This window comes from Molossus molossus, unplaced genomic scaffold, assembly GCF_014108415.1.
Source record: "Molossus molossus isolate mMolMol1 unplaced genomic scaffold, mMolMol1.p scaffold_m16_p_3, whole genome shotgun sequence".
NCBI classification, from domain to species: domain Eukaryota; kingdom Metazoa; phylum Chordata; class Mammalia; order Chiroptera; family Molossidae; genus Molossus; species Molossus molossus.
Window position 1 is genome coordinate 50,859,830 of NW_023425366.1, and position 17,869 is coordinate 50,877,698.

The 17,869-nt window shown below is 40.2% G+C and overlaps 2 protein-coding genes across 4 annotated transcripts in view; one reads left to right on the top strand and one right to left on the bottom strand.

The window, feature by feature from the left end:
* Positions 1-2,265, bottom strand: part of CERT1 (ceramide transporter 1) — a 94,478-nt gene extending 92,213 nt beyond the window's left edge. For all 3 annotated transcript variants that reach the window (XM_036278893.1, XM_036278895.1, XM_036278892.1), the window contains exon 1: positions 1,748-2,265. In XM_036278893.1, the coding sequence (XP_036134786.1) occupies positions 1,748-1,843 (96 nt within the window). In that variant the 5' untranslated portion in view covers positions 1,844-2,265. The remainder of the gene's footprint in view (positions 1-1,747) is intronic.
* A 7,805-nt stretch (positions 2,266-10,070) lies between these two features.
* Positions 10,071-17,869, top strand: part of POLK (DNA polymerase kappa) — a 46,835-nt gene continuing 39,036 nt past the window's right edge. The window contains exon 1 of the mRNA XM_036280459.1: positions 10,071-10,228. The gene's annotated coding sequence lies outside the window, so the exon portion shown is untranslated. The remainder of the gene's footprint in view (positions 10,229-17,869) is intronic.

The window sequence follows — 17,869 nt, forward strand, 5'->3', positions numbered from 1 at the left end:
AGTGTGCAGAAACACTGAAGTTATTTACCTACCACAGAAGTGAACAAATACTACATTTATACACATTTAAATATCAAAAAGACAGTCTTCCATTTTTTCCATATTTCCATATATTGTGCCTACTGCACTGCTCTGAATATTAGGTGAATACTCAGAGCACTAATGACTACACCAGCCACTCCAACCCCTCCCCCCAAATGATCAATAGGTCAAAATTACAGCTTTTTTTTTTTTTTGTCAAATACTTAACACCACCACAATACTAATTTGAAAATCTGCTTCTCAGCTAATGAGAAAAGCGACAAAGCTACCAGAATCACTCAGAAGCAAAGAGTTCATTTCATAATTCCATCTGAAAATGTATACCTATTACAGAATGAGTTCAATACAGATTCCTAAATTACAAGATACTGTTAATCTAGAGAAACCCTAGAGAGCTTCACTTTACTGAAAACCTTTCACTTAAGTTCCCATAATGATCACAATATCAAAACACACCGTAATTTTTCTGTTATGCAGGTAAGAGTTAACACTTGTAAGCCTTAGTTCTGACATATTCATAACTTTCTTAGGCCCTTCCATTAGTCTTCTAAAGACATTACAAACACCTAATATGAAAAAATTCCAAGATATGTCTAAATGCTTAGCCAAAAGTATGTATACTGGAAGCAGGGTGATTTCTTAATAGCTGCACATGACCTAGTATCTTATGACTAGCTTATTGAGAGACTCGCCCCAGCTGCCCCTTCTCCAGGTTAACTGCTAGCTCCAGCCATTTCTAAAAGTTTAACAGGAAGGGAGAAGGAAGTAAAACAACAACAAAAACGCAATGTAGATCTTCTCATAACTTTAAAAAAACAAACAAAAAATACCAACCCCGCCCCCTCAATGTACTACCAAAAGAAAAGATCACCTACCCACCTTCTCTCTTAAAGAGGGCCTCATCAATTTTAACTAATTAGCCTTAGAGTCCTACAAATGACTATCTGATTTTGGAAAAGGGGATTTAAAAAACACAGGAAAGGTTAAGATGTCTTTTCCTTACTCTGGCCCTCTGACTGCAAGATTTTATTAAATAACGCCCTTCTTCCTGGACTAAAAGTGGGTCCAACAGTTCCAAGTTACTACGAATATTTTTTGAGCAGAGCAAAGGATGAGGGAAAAGTACAGAAGTCCCCCTCACTGAGATCTCTCCCTACATCTAACCTGGCATAGTAGTGTTCCACCTCAGATTTCAGCACCAAGCCTAGTTGTGACGGCTTCTGTCAAAACAGCCACGTTCCCAGAATCCCCCAACCCTACCCTGCTTGGCATCTCTGGACTAACCTCGTTTGAGATCCAATTTGCACCGTTCCCATACCCAGTTGTTCGGCCACCGCTGTTGCTCAACCCGGATTCCTACCCCGGGACAGCTGCCCCCGAGTCCCAAGTAATGGTGCGCATCCTGCTAACTGGATCCGGGGTTGGGACACGCTTTCCCCGATCTTCGGTGGCAAGCCGCTGCCGACTCCCAAGGTAGATAAGGGGGACCGTCCCCTTCTCTCCCTTTTCCCACTCCACCCCTAGTTCGAGCACTCCTGCGGCAGAACTCAGCCCCGCACCCTTGCATATTCCTTGCATATTCCGCAGCCTCCGCCCTGGGACAGTCCGTGCCTCCCGCCCAGCCCCACCCCACCCCATGCTCTCGGTTGCTCGCCTCACGACAGGTGAGTGTGGACAGGGGGCCTTGGCCCCGTGTGTTGCTCACCTTGCTGAGGACTCCGCAGCGCTCCACAGGCGGCCCGGACTCCGTCTCCGGATCCTCCTCCGAGCCTGACGAGTTCCAGCTCTGGTTATCCGACATGGAGGCGCGACAGGCAAGCGGGAGACCGGCCCCCGCTCCGTGAGCTGCGCCGGAGGAGGCGCCCAGTCCCCGGGGTGAAACGTCGGGGGATGGCGAAGGGAAGAGCGCCCGCTCCGGTGTCGGGGGGTGCAGGAGGTAGGACGAAGTCCGCCCCACGCGCCGCCGCCGCCGCGCCTGACACCGAGCGGACCGGGGAAGGAGGACGAGCGGCGAAGGAAGCCTGCCCTTGCAGCCGTCAGCCGCCGCCGTCGCCGTGACCCCTGCGCTGCGACCGGCGCTGCCACCCGAACTCAGCCCCCTCGATGCCAATCTCAAAAGGAGAAGAAAAAGGGGAGGAAAAAGGGAAGAGAAAAATCCAACTGCAGAGACTCGGGTCCACTCACACCTCCTCTCCCGCCGCCATCTTCCTGTCTGGCCCACTATTTACTTGCCCCTCCCCTCTTCCCTCCTCTTCGTCCTCCCATTCTCCCCCCGGCCTCCCGCCCCGTCCCCTTCCCAACGTCTGACGCTACACGCCGAAGGCTTGGGGTCCGTCCCTCACCCTACCTCCAGCCCTCCCGGGTGACGCCGGGTAGGGAAGTAGGAGGAGCAGAGAAAGGAGGAGGGGTGAGGACATCGCTGTGCTGCATTCTGGGAAGGGCCAGCTCCGTCAGCCTCGTTGCCTCCTGGGAGTTGTAGTCTTGATCCTGAGTCCACGGGTGAGTGTTTCGCACGGGTAAGGCTTGTTATCTTGGGGACGGTCAAGCGGTGGGTGGGCTTGGTTTGACAGTTGCGTGACCAATTCCCTCCGCCGCGCTTCTCTTTCTGCCTATCGTGTTTATGACGAACCCGCCGGGCTTGGGGGACCGGACGTGAGATAACTCTCCGCAGAGGATGCCAGGCCTGCCTTCCATGGCGGCTTCCCGAAAGCCCGGGAGCATTTTGCCGCTTACCTGGGCAGGAGTGTATGGGACCCTTCCACTTCAACCAAGGGCCAAGGGTTTGCGATCTCTCCGGAGACAAGGGGGATTTCTTTCCACCAAACGACCTCCGCAAATTTTGAAGGTCTTTCATCTCGCTCTTTAGAAATTAGACTTCACACTTGACGTTTCCCGCTTTTGAAGAAAAAATGTTCAGTTCCTTCTCACCAGAGCAAACACTTCGCGTTGTTAGATTTACAGTTTTATTTTGTGAAGGGTACTTTTGAAGGTGGCAGAGAATAAATCACATTTTAAGAGTTTTTAAAATAAAATAAGAATGTAATGTGCAGGTGATAGCCTGGCGTTTTTTCTTAGTTGCGAATGAGCATCTTCCCGAGACTCAGGTTAACAATTTCAACCGACCTACCGCTCTCTGAAAGATAGAAAAGGTTGGTACAGAAAATTTGTTCTCTAAGAAGGACCAAAGTGCAATCGTCATTGAGTAAGTACCAAGGGATTAGGCAATAGGAGGCTAGCTTTGTTTTAAGACTAGAACTGAACTAGTGGGAAGACCTATAGAAGCTCTAACAGATCTTGTTTAGTCTTTTTGCATACATTATAAGGATAATTCTAATTGCGAGGTCTTTAACTTGGTAGCTTCAGGTCTTTCCTCCCATTTGCTACCTTTACAATTTTGTCAACTTCTTAATTTCCAACAATAAAATTCGTTATTAAACCTTAGAAAAAATACCTGCTTACTGCTGAAATTGGAGTATAGGAGTGAAAATTTGAGTCTGGTGGAAAGGGCATAATGGCTAGAAATAACTCTGACAGCAATAGAGGCCAACTTCACTGGGATCTTAATGGAATAATGGGAAGTGTCTCTGAGAAGTACCTACATTCTATTACCAAGATGACATTTACAGATGTTGAATCTGTTGTAAACAAATTACAAATCGATTTCATTGTGAAATCAAGTGATAAATGAAAGCTATTCAGATGAATAACATCTTGAGATAAAGCTTTTGAAGATACTTTGTCAAGATGTTAATTAAAACATAATCCCAAGGTTGTCATTCAAAAGGGAAAAAAGAAAAAAAAAACCCATTTGGCACATTTTTTCCTCTTCATTGTATTACTAAATCATTCTTTAGAATGTTGACTACTGTAGCAATAAAGTTTTGCTTTGCCTTCTGATTACCTAATGTAGTTAGACTTCCTATTTCTGATTCTTTTAAGCTCTAGGTTTTAAGTTTTTTGTTTTTATTTTTGATACATGCCCCTAGCGGGAACCGAACCCCGGACTCTCTGGTCCGCAGGCCGACGCTCCAACCTCTGAGCCAAATCAGCTAGGGCAAAGCTCTAAGTTTTAAAATGTAATTCATCTTAAGCAAATGCTTGTGAATTGCTGAGAAATTCACTTCATAATGCAATTTAGAATCATGGGAGTGCAGTATATGTTTATTTTTAAATTGAACTTTGTTGTATTTTATGAATTTCTAAGTTGTGTGTGGTTGCAACCACCAGCACATAGATCACTAAGGTGTCCACTTACTCAACAGGAAATTGTTTCATTTTATTTAATATTATTATAAGAGAAATTGCCTTTTTTAAAATTTTTGAGATTGCACTGCTGTCTGTTTCACTACCAGCCTCAATTGGTGTCAAGAAATTGCCTTTTTAAAAAAGATTTTGCCACGATCTTCTTTTATATTTATAAGACTATTTAAATTGTTTTCTAATTTAAGAAGATTTTTGTATACTGATTAGAATAGAATGCCACATTAGAGGTTGGAATTCACTTCATTCCTGTTAATGGGAAGAAATTGCAACACAAGAATAAAATACATGTACTTTCTCTTAATTGTATGTAGTGAGACTGATAGCTTCTGATTTGTCTCTCTTAGAGCCGTCCCCAACCCTCTTACTAATGTTCTACATTTTCTCTTTTAAATTTTTTTTTTTTTTTACTTTTAGAACTGGAATCCACCTGGGATTTATTTTTGTATACGGAATGAGGTAGGAATTTAATTGTTTTTTCAGGACAGCCACTTGGCCCAACACTTTATTGAATAGTCTATTCTTATCCTTATGTGATACGCAAAATTCCCATATACACATAGGTTTGTTTCTGGACTCCGTTCTTTTTTTTAAACTAATTTTTTATTTTTCAGTTACAGTTGACATACAATATTATATTAGTTTCAGGTATACAACCTAGTGGTTAGACATTTATATAACTTATGAATTGATCACCCTGATAAATCTAGTATCCATCTGACACCATACATAGTTATTACAATATTAATTGACTATATTCCCTATGCTATACATTACATCCCATGACTATTTTGTAACTACCAGTTTGTACTTCTTTTTTTTTTTTTCAAATCTTTATTGTTGGATGTAAAATGTACTACAGATGTTCCACATTTTGCCCCCATTGACCCCCTCCTCCCCACTCCCACCCACCTCCCACCTTTTCCCACACTATTGTCTGTGTCCATTGGTTATGCATATAAGTTCTTTGGTTTATTTCTTCCCACCCCCCCCAACCCCTTTCCCTCTGAGGTTTGTCAGTCTAGCAATGAATTTGTACTTCTTAATCCCTTCACCTTTTTCACCCATTCCCCCAAACCCCCTCCCAACTGGCAACCAACAAAATGTTCTCTGTATCTATAAGAATGTTTCTGTTCTGCCTGTTCATTTTGTTTGTAGATTCCGTTGTCGATAGATATGTATTCATTGCCATTTTGTTTGTTCATATATTTTATCTTTTTCTTCAAAAAGACTCTTCATCATTTCATATAACGGTTTGGTAGTGATGAACTCCTTTAACTTTTTCTTGTCTGGGAAAGTCTTTATATGGCCATTGATTCTAAATGACAGCTTTGCAGGACAGAGTAATCTTGGTTGTAGGTTCTTGCTTTTCATCACTCTGAATATTTCTTGCCACTCCCTTCTGGCCTGCAAAGTTTCTTTTGAGAAATCAGCTGACAGCCTTATGGGAACTCCCTTGTAGGTAACTAGCTGCCTTTCTCTTGCTGCTTTTAAGATTCTCTCTTTGTCTTGAACCTTTTGCATTTTGATGATGATGTGTCTTGGTGTGGGCCTCTTGGGGTTCATCTTGTTTGGGACTCTCTGTGCTTCCTGGACTTGTATGTCTGATTCGTTCACCAAGTTAGGAAAGTTTTCTGCCATTATTGTTTCAAACAGGTTTTCGATTTCTTGTTCTCTCTCTTCTCCTTCTGGCACCCCCAAGATGCGAATGTTGGCACGCTTGAAATTGCCCCAGAGGCTCCTTACACTATCCTCATGTTTTTGGATTCTTTTTTCTTTTTGCTGTTCTGATTGGGCGTTTTTTGCTTCCTTATATTCCAAATTGATGGTTCGCTCCTTGGATTTATGTACTCTATTATTGAAGCTGTGTAAATTATTCTTTATTTCAGTTAATGCCTCCTTTAATTCTAACTGTGTATCCATGATTTCTGACTGGTCCTTTTTTTATGCTCTTGAGGCCCTCCTTAAGTTCACTGAGGTTCTCACTAAGTTCATTGAGCATCCTTATAAGCAGTATTTTGAACTCAGTATCTGTTAGGTTGCTTATCTGCATTTCACTTAGTTCTTTTCTTGGGGTTTTGTTCTGTTCTTTCATTTGGGACCTGTTTCTTTGTCTCCTCATTTTGGCTGCTTCCCTGTGTTTGTTTCAGTGTATTACTTAATGAGAGGTATGGGGCTCGCTGAGACCAGATGCTGCTCGTTTGAAAGAATTTAGGAAAACCTGAAGCAGGATCCAAGACCGGCCAATCCTATGGTTAAGCAAGTGGCAACAGCTTGGATGGGCCTGAAAGTTGGGCGGGGCGGGGCCTCAGGGAGTCAGCAGGGCGGGGCTACCAGTGTGAGCCAGGTTGCTGGAGTCCCAGATATGGAGACTGTCTGCCACCCCGGGGAAGGGCTCACCAAAGGAACAAAGGCCTCTTACAGCACGTTTGCCCCCGAGAAAGCCCTCTCTCCAGCCCTCGCTCCAGTGCCAAACAGCTCAGTTCTTCCCTGTATGTCTCTGGTGCCCCTTGAGCTGCCTCCCCTCCGAGCTTAGAGGGAGAGAGTCCGATAAGTCTGTGAGCGGGCCCTTTAAGGAGCTGCCTGGGGCTCCAGGCACGTCAGCTTCCCTGAGCCTCAGTTTCCGCCAGTTTTTCCAGCCAGAAGTTATGGGGACTTCTCCTCCTGGCACTGGAACCCTGAGCGAGTCACCTGGTGTGGGACGGGGACCCCTCAGTCCTCAGGAAGGACCTTCCCAGCCGCGGGAGCCTCCTGATTTTTATCCGCCACACGTGGGTGTGGGACCAGCTCATTGCGCCGCCCGCCGCCCCTCGCGCTGCCGCCTCTCCTACCAGTCTGGATGTGGCTGCTGATTTAATTTCGTAGTTGTAGGACTTCCATTCAGCTTGATTTCAGGCGGTTTTGAATGATGGTTGTTCTGTAGTTTAGTTGTAACTTTGATGTGGTTGTGGGAGGACGTGATACCGCGTTTACCTACCCGCCATCTTGCCCGGAAGTCTCAGTACTTCTTAATTCCTTCCCCATTTTTCACTCATTCCCCAGCCCCCACCTCCCATCTGGCAACCATCAACATGTTCTCTATATCTTTGAATTTCTTTCGGTTTTGTTATTTTTATATAACATATATAAGTGAAATCATTTGGTATTTGTCTTTGTCTGGCTTATTTTACTTAGCAGAATACCCTGTAGGTCCAATCATGTTGCAGATAGCAAGATTTCTTTGTGGCTGAGTAGTATTCCATTGTATATATGTACCGCTTCTTTATCCATTCATCTCTCTCTTTTTTTTTCATTTTAAAAAAATCTTTATTGTTGAATGTAGAATGTATTACAGATGTTTTCTTTTTTCTCCCATTGACCCCCTCCACCCCACTCCTGCCCCCCTCCCACCTTTTCCCACACTATTGTCTGTGTCCATTGGTTATGCATATAAGTTCTTTGGTTTATTTCTTCCCACCCCCCCCCAACCCCTTTCCCTCTGAGGTTTGTCAGTCTAGCAATGAATTTGTACTTCTTAATCCCTTCACCTTTTTCACCCATTCCCCCAAACCCCCTCCCAACTGGCAACCAACAAAATGTTCTCTGTATCTATGAGAATGTTTCTGTTCTGCCTGTTCATTTTGTTTGTAGATTCCGTTGTCGATAGATATGTATTCATTGCCATTTTGTTTGTTCATATATTTTATCTTTTTCTTCAAAAAGACCCTTCATCATTTCATATAATAACGGTTAGGTGGTGATGAACTCCTTTAACTTTTTCTTGTCTGGGAAAGTCTTTATATGGCCATCGATTCTAAATGACAGCTTTGCAGGACAGAGTAATCTTGGTTGTAGGTTCTTGCTTTTCATCACTCTGAATATTTCTTGCCACTCCCTTCTGGCCTGCAAAGTTTCTTTTGAGAAATCAGCTGACAGCCTTATGGGAACTCCCTTGTAGGTAACTAGCTGCCTTTCTCTTGCTGCTTTTAAGATTCTCTCTTTGTCTTGAACCTTTTGCATTTTGATGATGATGTGTCTTGGTGTGGGCCTCTTGGGGTTCATCTTGTTTGGGACTCTCTGTGCTTCCTGGACTTGTATGTCTGTTTCGTTCACCAAGTTAGGAAAGTTTTCTGCCATTATTGTTTCAAACAGGTTTTCGATTTCTTGTTCTCTCTCTTCTCCTTCTGGCACCCCCAAGATGCGAATGTTGGCACGCTTGAAATTGCCCCAGAGGCTCCTTACACTATCCTCATGTTTTTGGATTCTTTTTTCTTTTTGCTGTTCTGATTGGGTGTTTTTTGCTTCCTTATATTCCAAATTGATGGTTCGCTCCTTGGATTTACGTACTCTATTATTGAAGCTGTGTAAATTATTCTTTATTTCAGTTAATGCCTCCTTTAATTCTAACTGTGTATCCATGATTTCTGACTGGTCCTTTTTTTATGCTCTTGAGGCCCTCCTTAAGTTCACTGAGGTTCTCACTAAGTTCATTGAGCATCCTTATAAGCAGTATTTTGAACTCAGCATCTGTTAGGTTGCTTATCTCCATTTCACTTAGTTCTTTTCTTGGGGTTTTGTTCTGTTCTTTCATTTGGGACCTGTTTCTTTGTCTCCTCATTTTGGCTGCCTCCCTGTGTTTGTTTCAGTGTATTACTTAATGAGAGGTATGGGGCTCGCTGAGACCAGATGCTGCTCGTTTGAAAGAATTTAGGAAAACCTGAAGCAGGATCCAAGACCGGCCAATCCTATGGTTAAGCAAGTGGCAACAGCTTGGGTGGGCCTGAAAGTTGGGTGGGGCAGGGCCTCAAGGTATCACCAGGGCGGGCCTACCAGTGTGAGCCAGGTTGCTGGAGTCCCAGATATGGAGAGTGTCTGCCACTCCAGGGAAGGGCTCACCAAAGGAACAAAGGCCTCTGACAGCATGTTTGTCCCGGAGAAAGCCCCCTCTCCAGTGCCAAACAGCTCATTTCTTCCCTGTATGTCTCTGGTGCCCCTCGAGCTGCCTCCCCTCTAAGCTTAGAGGGAGTGAGTCCGATAAGTCTGTGCGCAGGCCCTTTAAGGAGCTGCCTGGGTCTCCAGCCATTTCAGCTTCCCTGAGCCTCAGTTCCTGCTGGGTTTTCCAGCCAGAAGTTATGGGGACTTCTCTTCCTGGCACTGGAACCCTGAGCGGGTCACCTGGTGTGGGACGGGGACCCCCCCAGTCCTCAGAGAGGACCTTCCCAGCCAGGTGTCCTCCTGATTTTTATCTGCTCCACGTGAGTATGGGACTATCCCGTAGCGCCTCCGCCCCTCGCACCTCTGCCCCTCTGCCCCTCCTACCAGTCTGGATGTGGCTGCTGCTTTAATTTCATAGTTGTAGGACTTCCATTCAGCTTGATTTCAGGCAGTTTTGAATGATGGTTGTTCTGTAGTTTAGTTGTAACTTTGATGTGGTTGTGGGAGGATGCGATACCACGTTTACCTACGTGCCATCTTGACCGGAACCATTCATCTCTTGATGGACACTTAGGTTGCTTTCATATCTTGGCTATGGTAAATAATGCTTCAATGAGCATATGGATACATATGTTTTTTCAAAGTAGTGTTTGGGTTTCTTCTACACTTTAGAAGTGGAGTTGCTGAGCTGGACTCCATTCTTTTTCATTGATCTGTTGGTATATACCTATGCTAGTACCATACTGATTTAATTATTTTACATATATATTTATATATTTTATATACATATAAAATACAAAAATTCTCCCAATGTTCTTTTTCATTTGGATATTTTTGTGTATCTTCTTTTCCAGATGAATTTTAGAACAGCTCGTCAAATTGCATGGAAAATCATATGGGGATTTGGATTGAGAATGCACTTGATTTGTGAAGAAAATAACATCTTCACAGTATTCTTAGGATTGGTCAGGCACTTCATACAATCTGACTTATTCATAACAAACCATATAAGGTGAACATTGTTGGCCTCATTTTAAGGGTAATGAAACTGAAGCTCAGGGAAGCTAACATATTACCTGGTGTCATATGGCTTCTAAGTGGCAGAGTTAGGATTTGAATACAGATATATATGATTTCAAAGATCATACCCTTTTCTTTGCTTCAGAAAACCTCTAAAAAGGGAAGAATTATATAAATAAATAATATATCCTGTAGATAAGTATATCAGATCAACTATACTCTTAATTCAGCTAATGATTTTCAACATCATTCAATTATGAATGCTCTTACTTTTTTTCTTTACTCCTCACTTGAGGATATTTTTCCATTGATTTTCAGGTGGGAGGGGAGGGAGCAAGAGAGAGAGAGAGAAACATCAACGTGAGAGAGACATATCGATTGGTTGCCTCCCACATAACTCCAACTAAGGCCAGGAATTGAACCACAACTGAGGTACATGCCCTTGACTGGAATTGAATCTGAGACTCTGGTGCGGCCGACGCTCTGTCCTCTGAGCCTAACAAGCCAGGGCATTTGTGTTCTTATTTAAGCCCGATACAGAATCTATTATTTCTGTTTCTGATATTTGACATGATGAAACTAAACCACAGAGAAGTTAAATAACTTTCTGAAGTGTATACAGCTAATAAAGAGCATAGTTGCAGTTTGAGCCAAAATATCCTGATTCCAGTGTTCATTCCTATCCCACTAGGATTCTTCAGTTCCTCTTTTGTCTCCCTATATTCCACCTCACCTCATTCTCTCAGCTTTTATATCCACTAAACACCAATTCCAAAGGCTGCATCCTGGCCCTCCACTCCCTCTGCCAAGACACAAAAGCCGAATAACAAAACAAAACAAAAACACCCAGGGGTGTTGGACTTGAGAATGTTTGCAATTTTGCTGATCAGCAGGTAGAGGAATAAAGGGGAATATTTATTTGTTCCCGATGCTAGAACTATATAATAGGAGAGGATGTCCCAAGTTGAAACAGAAAACACTAATTTTTATAAAACAATGCTATAACCCTGGCTGGTTTGGCTCAGCAGTTAGCGCTTTGGCCCTAGGCACAAAGAGTCTCAAGTTGATTCCAATCAAGGGCATGTACCTGGGTTGCAGGTTCAATCCCTAACCCAGGTCAGGGTTGTACAGTGTACAGGAGGCAACCAATTGGTGTGTCTCTCGTATCAATGTTTTTCTCTCTTCCTCTCTCTCCCTCCCCCCTTCTCACTCTGTCTGAAAATCCATGGAAAAATATCCTTGGGTGAAGATTAAAAATAAAACAACAAAAATGCTGTAAAGAGCCTTATAGTCAGCTCGGACTGCCTTACAAAATACCACAGACTGGGTGGTTCTGGCCTTCCAATCCTATTGGTTAGGGCCCCACTCTTATGACTTCACTTACCCTTAATTACCTCTTTATAAGGCCTATCTCTAAATACAGTCACATTGGAAGTTAAAGCTTCAAATATGAATTGTGGGGGAACACAATTTAGTTCATAGCAAAGCTTGTAGGTTCTACATTTCCACAGTATCTGTTATGTTAAAAATGAGTTTTGAGTTAAATAGTCCTTTTTAGCTAATCTGGGAACTTAACTGTTCTTTATACTATTTTTCCAAACTGAAACATAACCAGTTAAAAGTTGGGTATCTGCATAAGAAACATGATTTTGCAAACTTAGAAATATTAATCTATGAAGCAGAGGTAATAATCTATGAATATCAACATTCTAAAAACTAGAGGACAAATGAGCAAAGTACAGCATATGAATAATACAAATGATTTTTTTGCCCTATTTTAATGTCTTGAATTATTATCTGGATGGTGAAATTATGAAGCATTTGAATTTTCTTCTTTATACTGTTTTGTATGAAGAAAAGAATGTATATAGGTTCATATGTATGCATACACACACACACATCACTTGTAGAAGAAAAGGTAATTTATAACTGATAAATTAGTTTAGGATTAGTTAATCTCTTCACATTCACTGTCTTCTAAATTAATTTTCAATTTTGAGTTGTTAATATCCCTGTGTTTTCATACATTTATCTCTTTATGATTAAGAGAATTGAGCCCTGACCAGTTTGGCTCAGTGGTTAGAGCGTGGCCTGTGGTCTAGAAACCCGGGTTCAGTTCCCACTAAGGGCACGTACCTCAGTTGCAGTTTGTCCCCGGCCCTGGTTGGTCATGTGGGTGGCAGCCATTCGATGTGTCCCTTTCATGTCAATGTTTCTCTCTCTCTCTTCCTCTCCCTCCCACTCTGTCTGGCCAAAAAATGGATAAAAAAGAGAGAATTGATGATTGCAACATGTCTTAAGAATAACCCATTAGCTCTGGGGTGATTCAGTTGATTGGGTGTCATCTTGTGAACCAAAGGGTTTCTGGTTGGATTTCCAGTTGGGGCATATGCCCCGGTTTGGGGTTTGGTCCCCACTGGGGGAGGTGTGTGGGAGGCAACCAATTGATATATCTCTCTCGCATTGATGTTTCTCTCTCTCTCTCCCCCTCTATCTAAAAAATTAATGGAAAAATATTCTCGGGTTAGGATTAACAACAACAAAAAATTGATATCAAGATCAGGACTCAAAGCCCTGGCCGGTTTAGCTCAGCGGTTAGATCATCGGCCCATGGACCAGAGAGACCCAGGTTTGGTTCTCAGTAAGGGCACATACCTTGGCTGCAGTTTGTCCCCAGCCTGGTTGGGGTCATGTGGGTGGCAACCTCTCGATGTGTCTCTCTCACAAAGATCTTTCTCTGGCTCTCTTACTCCCTACCTCCCTCCTGTTCTGACCAAAAAAAAAAAAAATGTCCTTCGGTGAGAATTAAAAAAAAAAAAAAAAACTGGAGCAGGGAGATAATTGAAAGGATTGTTTTTCCAGGATAGGAAAATAAAATAATATCTTGTAAACTCTTGCTATACAATTTATTACATTTGTTTTTCCTTCCAATAATGTAGGACACAACACGGTATAGTGATAAATAGTATAGTAGATCCATTTTCCAGTAGTATTGTAACTCTATCTTATTATCCTGACTTCTTATATAATTTAAATTAAATTGGCACATTTGAGATTGTAAAACTTAAAAAATTATTACAATACCAAAAAAGGTACTATAGAAGAATCCTTTCCTCTTTTTCTAAGAACATATGTATTCAACTGTCCTTTAAGCTTTGTGCATTTTACTATATACTTAAACAAAATTTGTCTGTTCATTATTACTTCTGTGTAAGTAAATGGTTTTGCTGACTTGATCTAGTACCCAAAGAAAGAACCTCTCAGCCTAACTCCTCCATGTTAATGAATCAACATCCCCAGAAACAATCAACTTCTGTAAGATATGTTTAGTTTATTGCAGTTGTTAAATGTCCCGAGTGTGTTTTTTCTGAGTGTAAACAACGTTTTTATTGTTAAAAAACCTGCCAGACTTTTTACAAAATATGAAACACATCATCAAAATAGGAACTTCACTTTGGGTAGTTTACCATTGGACCGATATTTTAGTTAATGTGTTTTGTATCAGGATATTTTTCATTCTGTACTAAAGAAGCAAATAGTTTCATTTTATTACTCTGTAAGAGTGAATTTTATATGTCTCTAAGATTAAGTGGAGTGTAGGTTTTTTGACTGCCTCTGCCCCATTCTTCTTTGGAATAGAAAACACAGGAAAGGAAAAAGCAATTGCAAAGAATATGTGCATGGTTCTCTATTAAAGAGTAGACCTATGTCTTTGGTGAAAACTTGAATTTTCTTTTGGCTTACATGTCCTTGGTTTAGGATTTGGGTGGTTACATTATTTCACTTATTTCTCTCAGCAATACATGCACATTTAAAAATCAAATAATCCACTCTGAAGTAATTTTGAAATTTTTGTACATCTTATTTTGTAAGACCTTAAAAGTTAAAGCTCCCTGGCTGGATAGTTCAGTTGGTTAGAGTGTTGTCCCCATTTGCCAAGGTGGCAGGTTCAATCCAAGGTCAGGGCACATACAAAAATGCATAAATACGTGAAACAACAAATCTATCTATCATCTATCTATCTATCTATCTATCTATCTATCTATCTATTTATCTATCTATCTCCTCTTTCCCCTCTTCTCTCTTTCTCAAATTCCTTTTAAATGCTAAAGCTAAAAATACAGGTGTTCCTATCATATAAGAATCATAGGTATGTGGCTTGAGCATGTGTGTACGTATATGTATATAAATTGGAGAGGAACATAGAACATAATCCATTCAAGTCTTAGATTGTGATTTTTTATTTTCTCGAAAATTAAAAAATATTTTTACAAGAAATGAAACCAAAAAAAAATTTTAAGTCAGACATTAAAATTAGGTAGTCAGAAAATGACTACTTTAAATTAGATGTGAATATTAATCACTGCTTGACTACGTTAATAAAGTTGTTTAACTATAAAAAATAATAAAATAAATTAGGATAGTATTCTTTATTGTATTTAAATTTAGATAGTAAAAGGAAGATTTAATCATAGTCTGAAGTTTAGTGCTGGGTGCTTAATTTGTTCAAACAAACATTAAATATTTGAACATTTGAAGAGTTTAAAAAATAATATTTGTTCGCCCGACCCGTGTGGCTCAGTGGTTGAGCATTGACCCATGCACCAGGAGGTCACTGGTTCAATTCCTGGTCAGGACATCAATAAAGAAAAAAAATTTTTTTAAATAAATAAAAATTAAAATAATATTTTTCCTAAAACATATACAGGTTTTTCTAGGAGGTTATTTGGTTTGGTTATTTATAATATATTAGAAATAAGAAGCAGGCTTCACCTAGGAACTTCCCTATGGTTTAGTTTTTCCTCCTTTTCCCATCTCTTTTCTTTTCCTGCTCCATTTTCTCTTATTAGTATATTTTCTGGTGACTTTGTTCTGTATACTAAGTGCTTGTAATACTGTTTATGTAGTTTTGGGTGCTTTTTTCTTTATAGGTAGGCAGAACCCTACCATGTAAAACTTCTTCCTTAGAATTCCTTCCAAAAAGTTCTAATTTTCCATCCTTACTATCACCAAAAACATTGGTTGGCCTTATATTTTTTAAGTGGTAACCTGAATAGTCAGTGGTAGAACCAAATTGGAAAGAATTTGAATGTTTCCAGAGAAAATGTGCTTTTAAACAATATTAAACCACAAGAACCCAGAGTTCTTTCCTTTGAGTTGTGCATTACTCTTTGTGCTTCTGAATTGAAGTGAAACAGATTATTCAGTAATATCAAGCTATAAGATGTTTGACCATTTTCTTTTTCAAAAAAATTTGTTTATGAAATCAGTTATATTCATTTATAGACTTTGAGACTTTATGTGTGATAGTGCATAGTAATCATAGGACAAATACCTCTTTGGAAGCAAAACAAACAAAATTCATTTGTATGATCTGTGACCTTTGGCATTTTGTCGAGGATGCTTACAGTGTACCCTGTTCTCTTATATAGTCTCTTTATCTTAAAGAGAAGGAAGTAAGGCAAGTGATTTTTCACAGCTCTGAAAAGTCGTTTAACTTAAATAATAATATTGATTGAGTTTATCATGTAGCAGATACCATCCTAATCCCTGACGTTATGTGCTGCCCTCCTTAAGTCATTTGAAGTAGTATTAAATCTTACTTCCCCGAAAAATACGGAAAATGTTTATTCTTTGTGATATTATGTGATCATCTCTGCTAGAAGCTCCTTCCCCTTTCAGTTTATGGGTTTCTAGATAAAGAACTCAGCAAGAACTAGTGGGAAGAATAGAAATACTAGGACTAATGAGGGATTTTAGAAATTAGAAAATAACAGAAATACTAAACAATAAAAACAAAAGTAGGCTCACCACAGTGACATAAATGAGAGTAACCAAAAGGAACTGATAGAGACCCAACTATACTAAAACTTAGTATGTTGTTTATTACCTTTCTCTAATAATTTTTCTTAGATTTAGATATAATTGGGAAGTATTTAAATAAATTTAACAAGGCAACTTAATTTTCCAAAGAATAAAAGAAACTATGATCTTTTGAATATTAATGGGGCCTAACGAGCATTCTATTATGTAAATTCAAACTATTCTTATATTCTAATACAAGTCCCAAAAGCTTTAATCAAGCAGGTTAACCATTAAATGTCTTAGGAAAAAAGGGTTGTAAAATTGGATGTTATTTTACAAAAGGCTCATATACTTGTCCTTACAAATTTAATGTTGAAATAAAGAAAAACTACAAATATTTTTGTTATTAACTTCAGAAAAGCAGTTTTTCTCCCAATCTTTTAATGCAATTATGTGACCTTGCTATGTGAATAAAAGAATGAGAAAATTATATAAACTGAGTGTGAAGGTAGACAGGTAACAAGTACCTGGGATCCAGGTTCTTAAAGATTTGGGGTTCATTCCAGAGTGATATGGGGTGCCATTGTATAGTGTTTAGCAGAGGTTGTACAGTTTTTAGCAGAGGAATAAAATGACTTAACTTGTGACTTAAAAGAATCATTTGGCCCGGCTGGTGTGGCTCAGTGGTTGAGTGTCGACTCATGTACCAAGAGGTCGCCAGTTCGATTCCCGGTCAGGGCACATGCCCAGATTGTGGGCTAAATCCCCAATGGGGGGCATGCAGGATACGGCCAATTGATGTTCTCTCTCATTGATGTTTCTATCTCTCTCTCCCTTTCTCTTCCTCTCTTTCTAAAATCAATAAATTTAAAAAAATTAAAAGTAAAAATAATCTTTTGGGCTACTATGTTGATAATTGACTGTAGGAGGAAAAGGGCAGAGATGAGACTGTTTAAGAGGCTATTGCAATAATCCAGGGAAGAGATAGTAACAGTAGTTCAGACCAGAGTAAAAATAATGAGAAGTGGTCAAATTCAGGGTATATTTTGAAAGCAGAACCCACAGGATTTCCTGACAGTTTGGATGTGGGGTATATGAGAAAGAGCCAGGTCAAGAATGACAAGGTTTTTTGCATGAGCAATTTGAAAGGGATTAGAGTTGCCTTCAACTGAGATGAAGAAGACTGAAACTGGACCTGGTTTGGAGGATAGAGGCATATGAGAAGATAAATTTTGGACATACTAAATTGAGATGCCAGACATTTTGGACATACTACATTGAGATGTCAGACACACATTTGGACTGGAGCTTCAAACTTGGAAAGTGTAGCCTGTAGATGAAAGTAAGCCTATGTCCATGAAACTAGACATAAATTGCCTGGTAACTGGGCATCACAAAGGCAAGATGGTAGCTGAAAACTTACTTTAACTATCACAACTTTTCCTGGCGCTAGTATTGCTGATAGCCCAGTTCTTCTGACCCAATTATGGACCAAAACCAATTATTCTGAGTTTTTTGCCTAAATAGTATACCATTTTAGTAAGCATTCATAAAATGTTTTTGTTCCTTTCATACATTTCATCATTTAAAGGACAAGGCAACTTAAATGCAGGATGTTCACATTTAGCCTCTTCACTCTTCAGTAGTGTTGCTTTGGGGAAATTATGAATGAATTACATTTACTTGTTTTATTGTAAAATAACAAGTATTGGGTTTACTAAAGCATAAGGCAAAATATCAGATAATGCTAGGCTGAATGTGATAGTTGAAGAGAAGAAAATTTAAATGATAAAAACAGAAAACCAACCTATATTCCTTTGGGCACTGA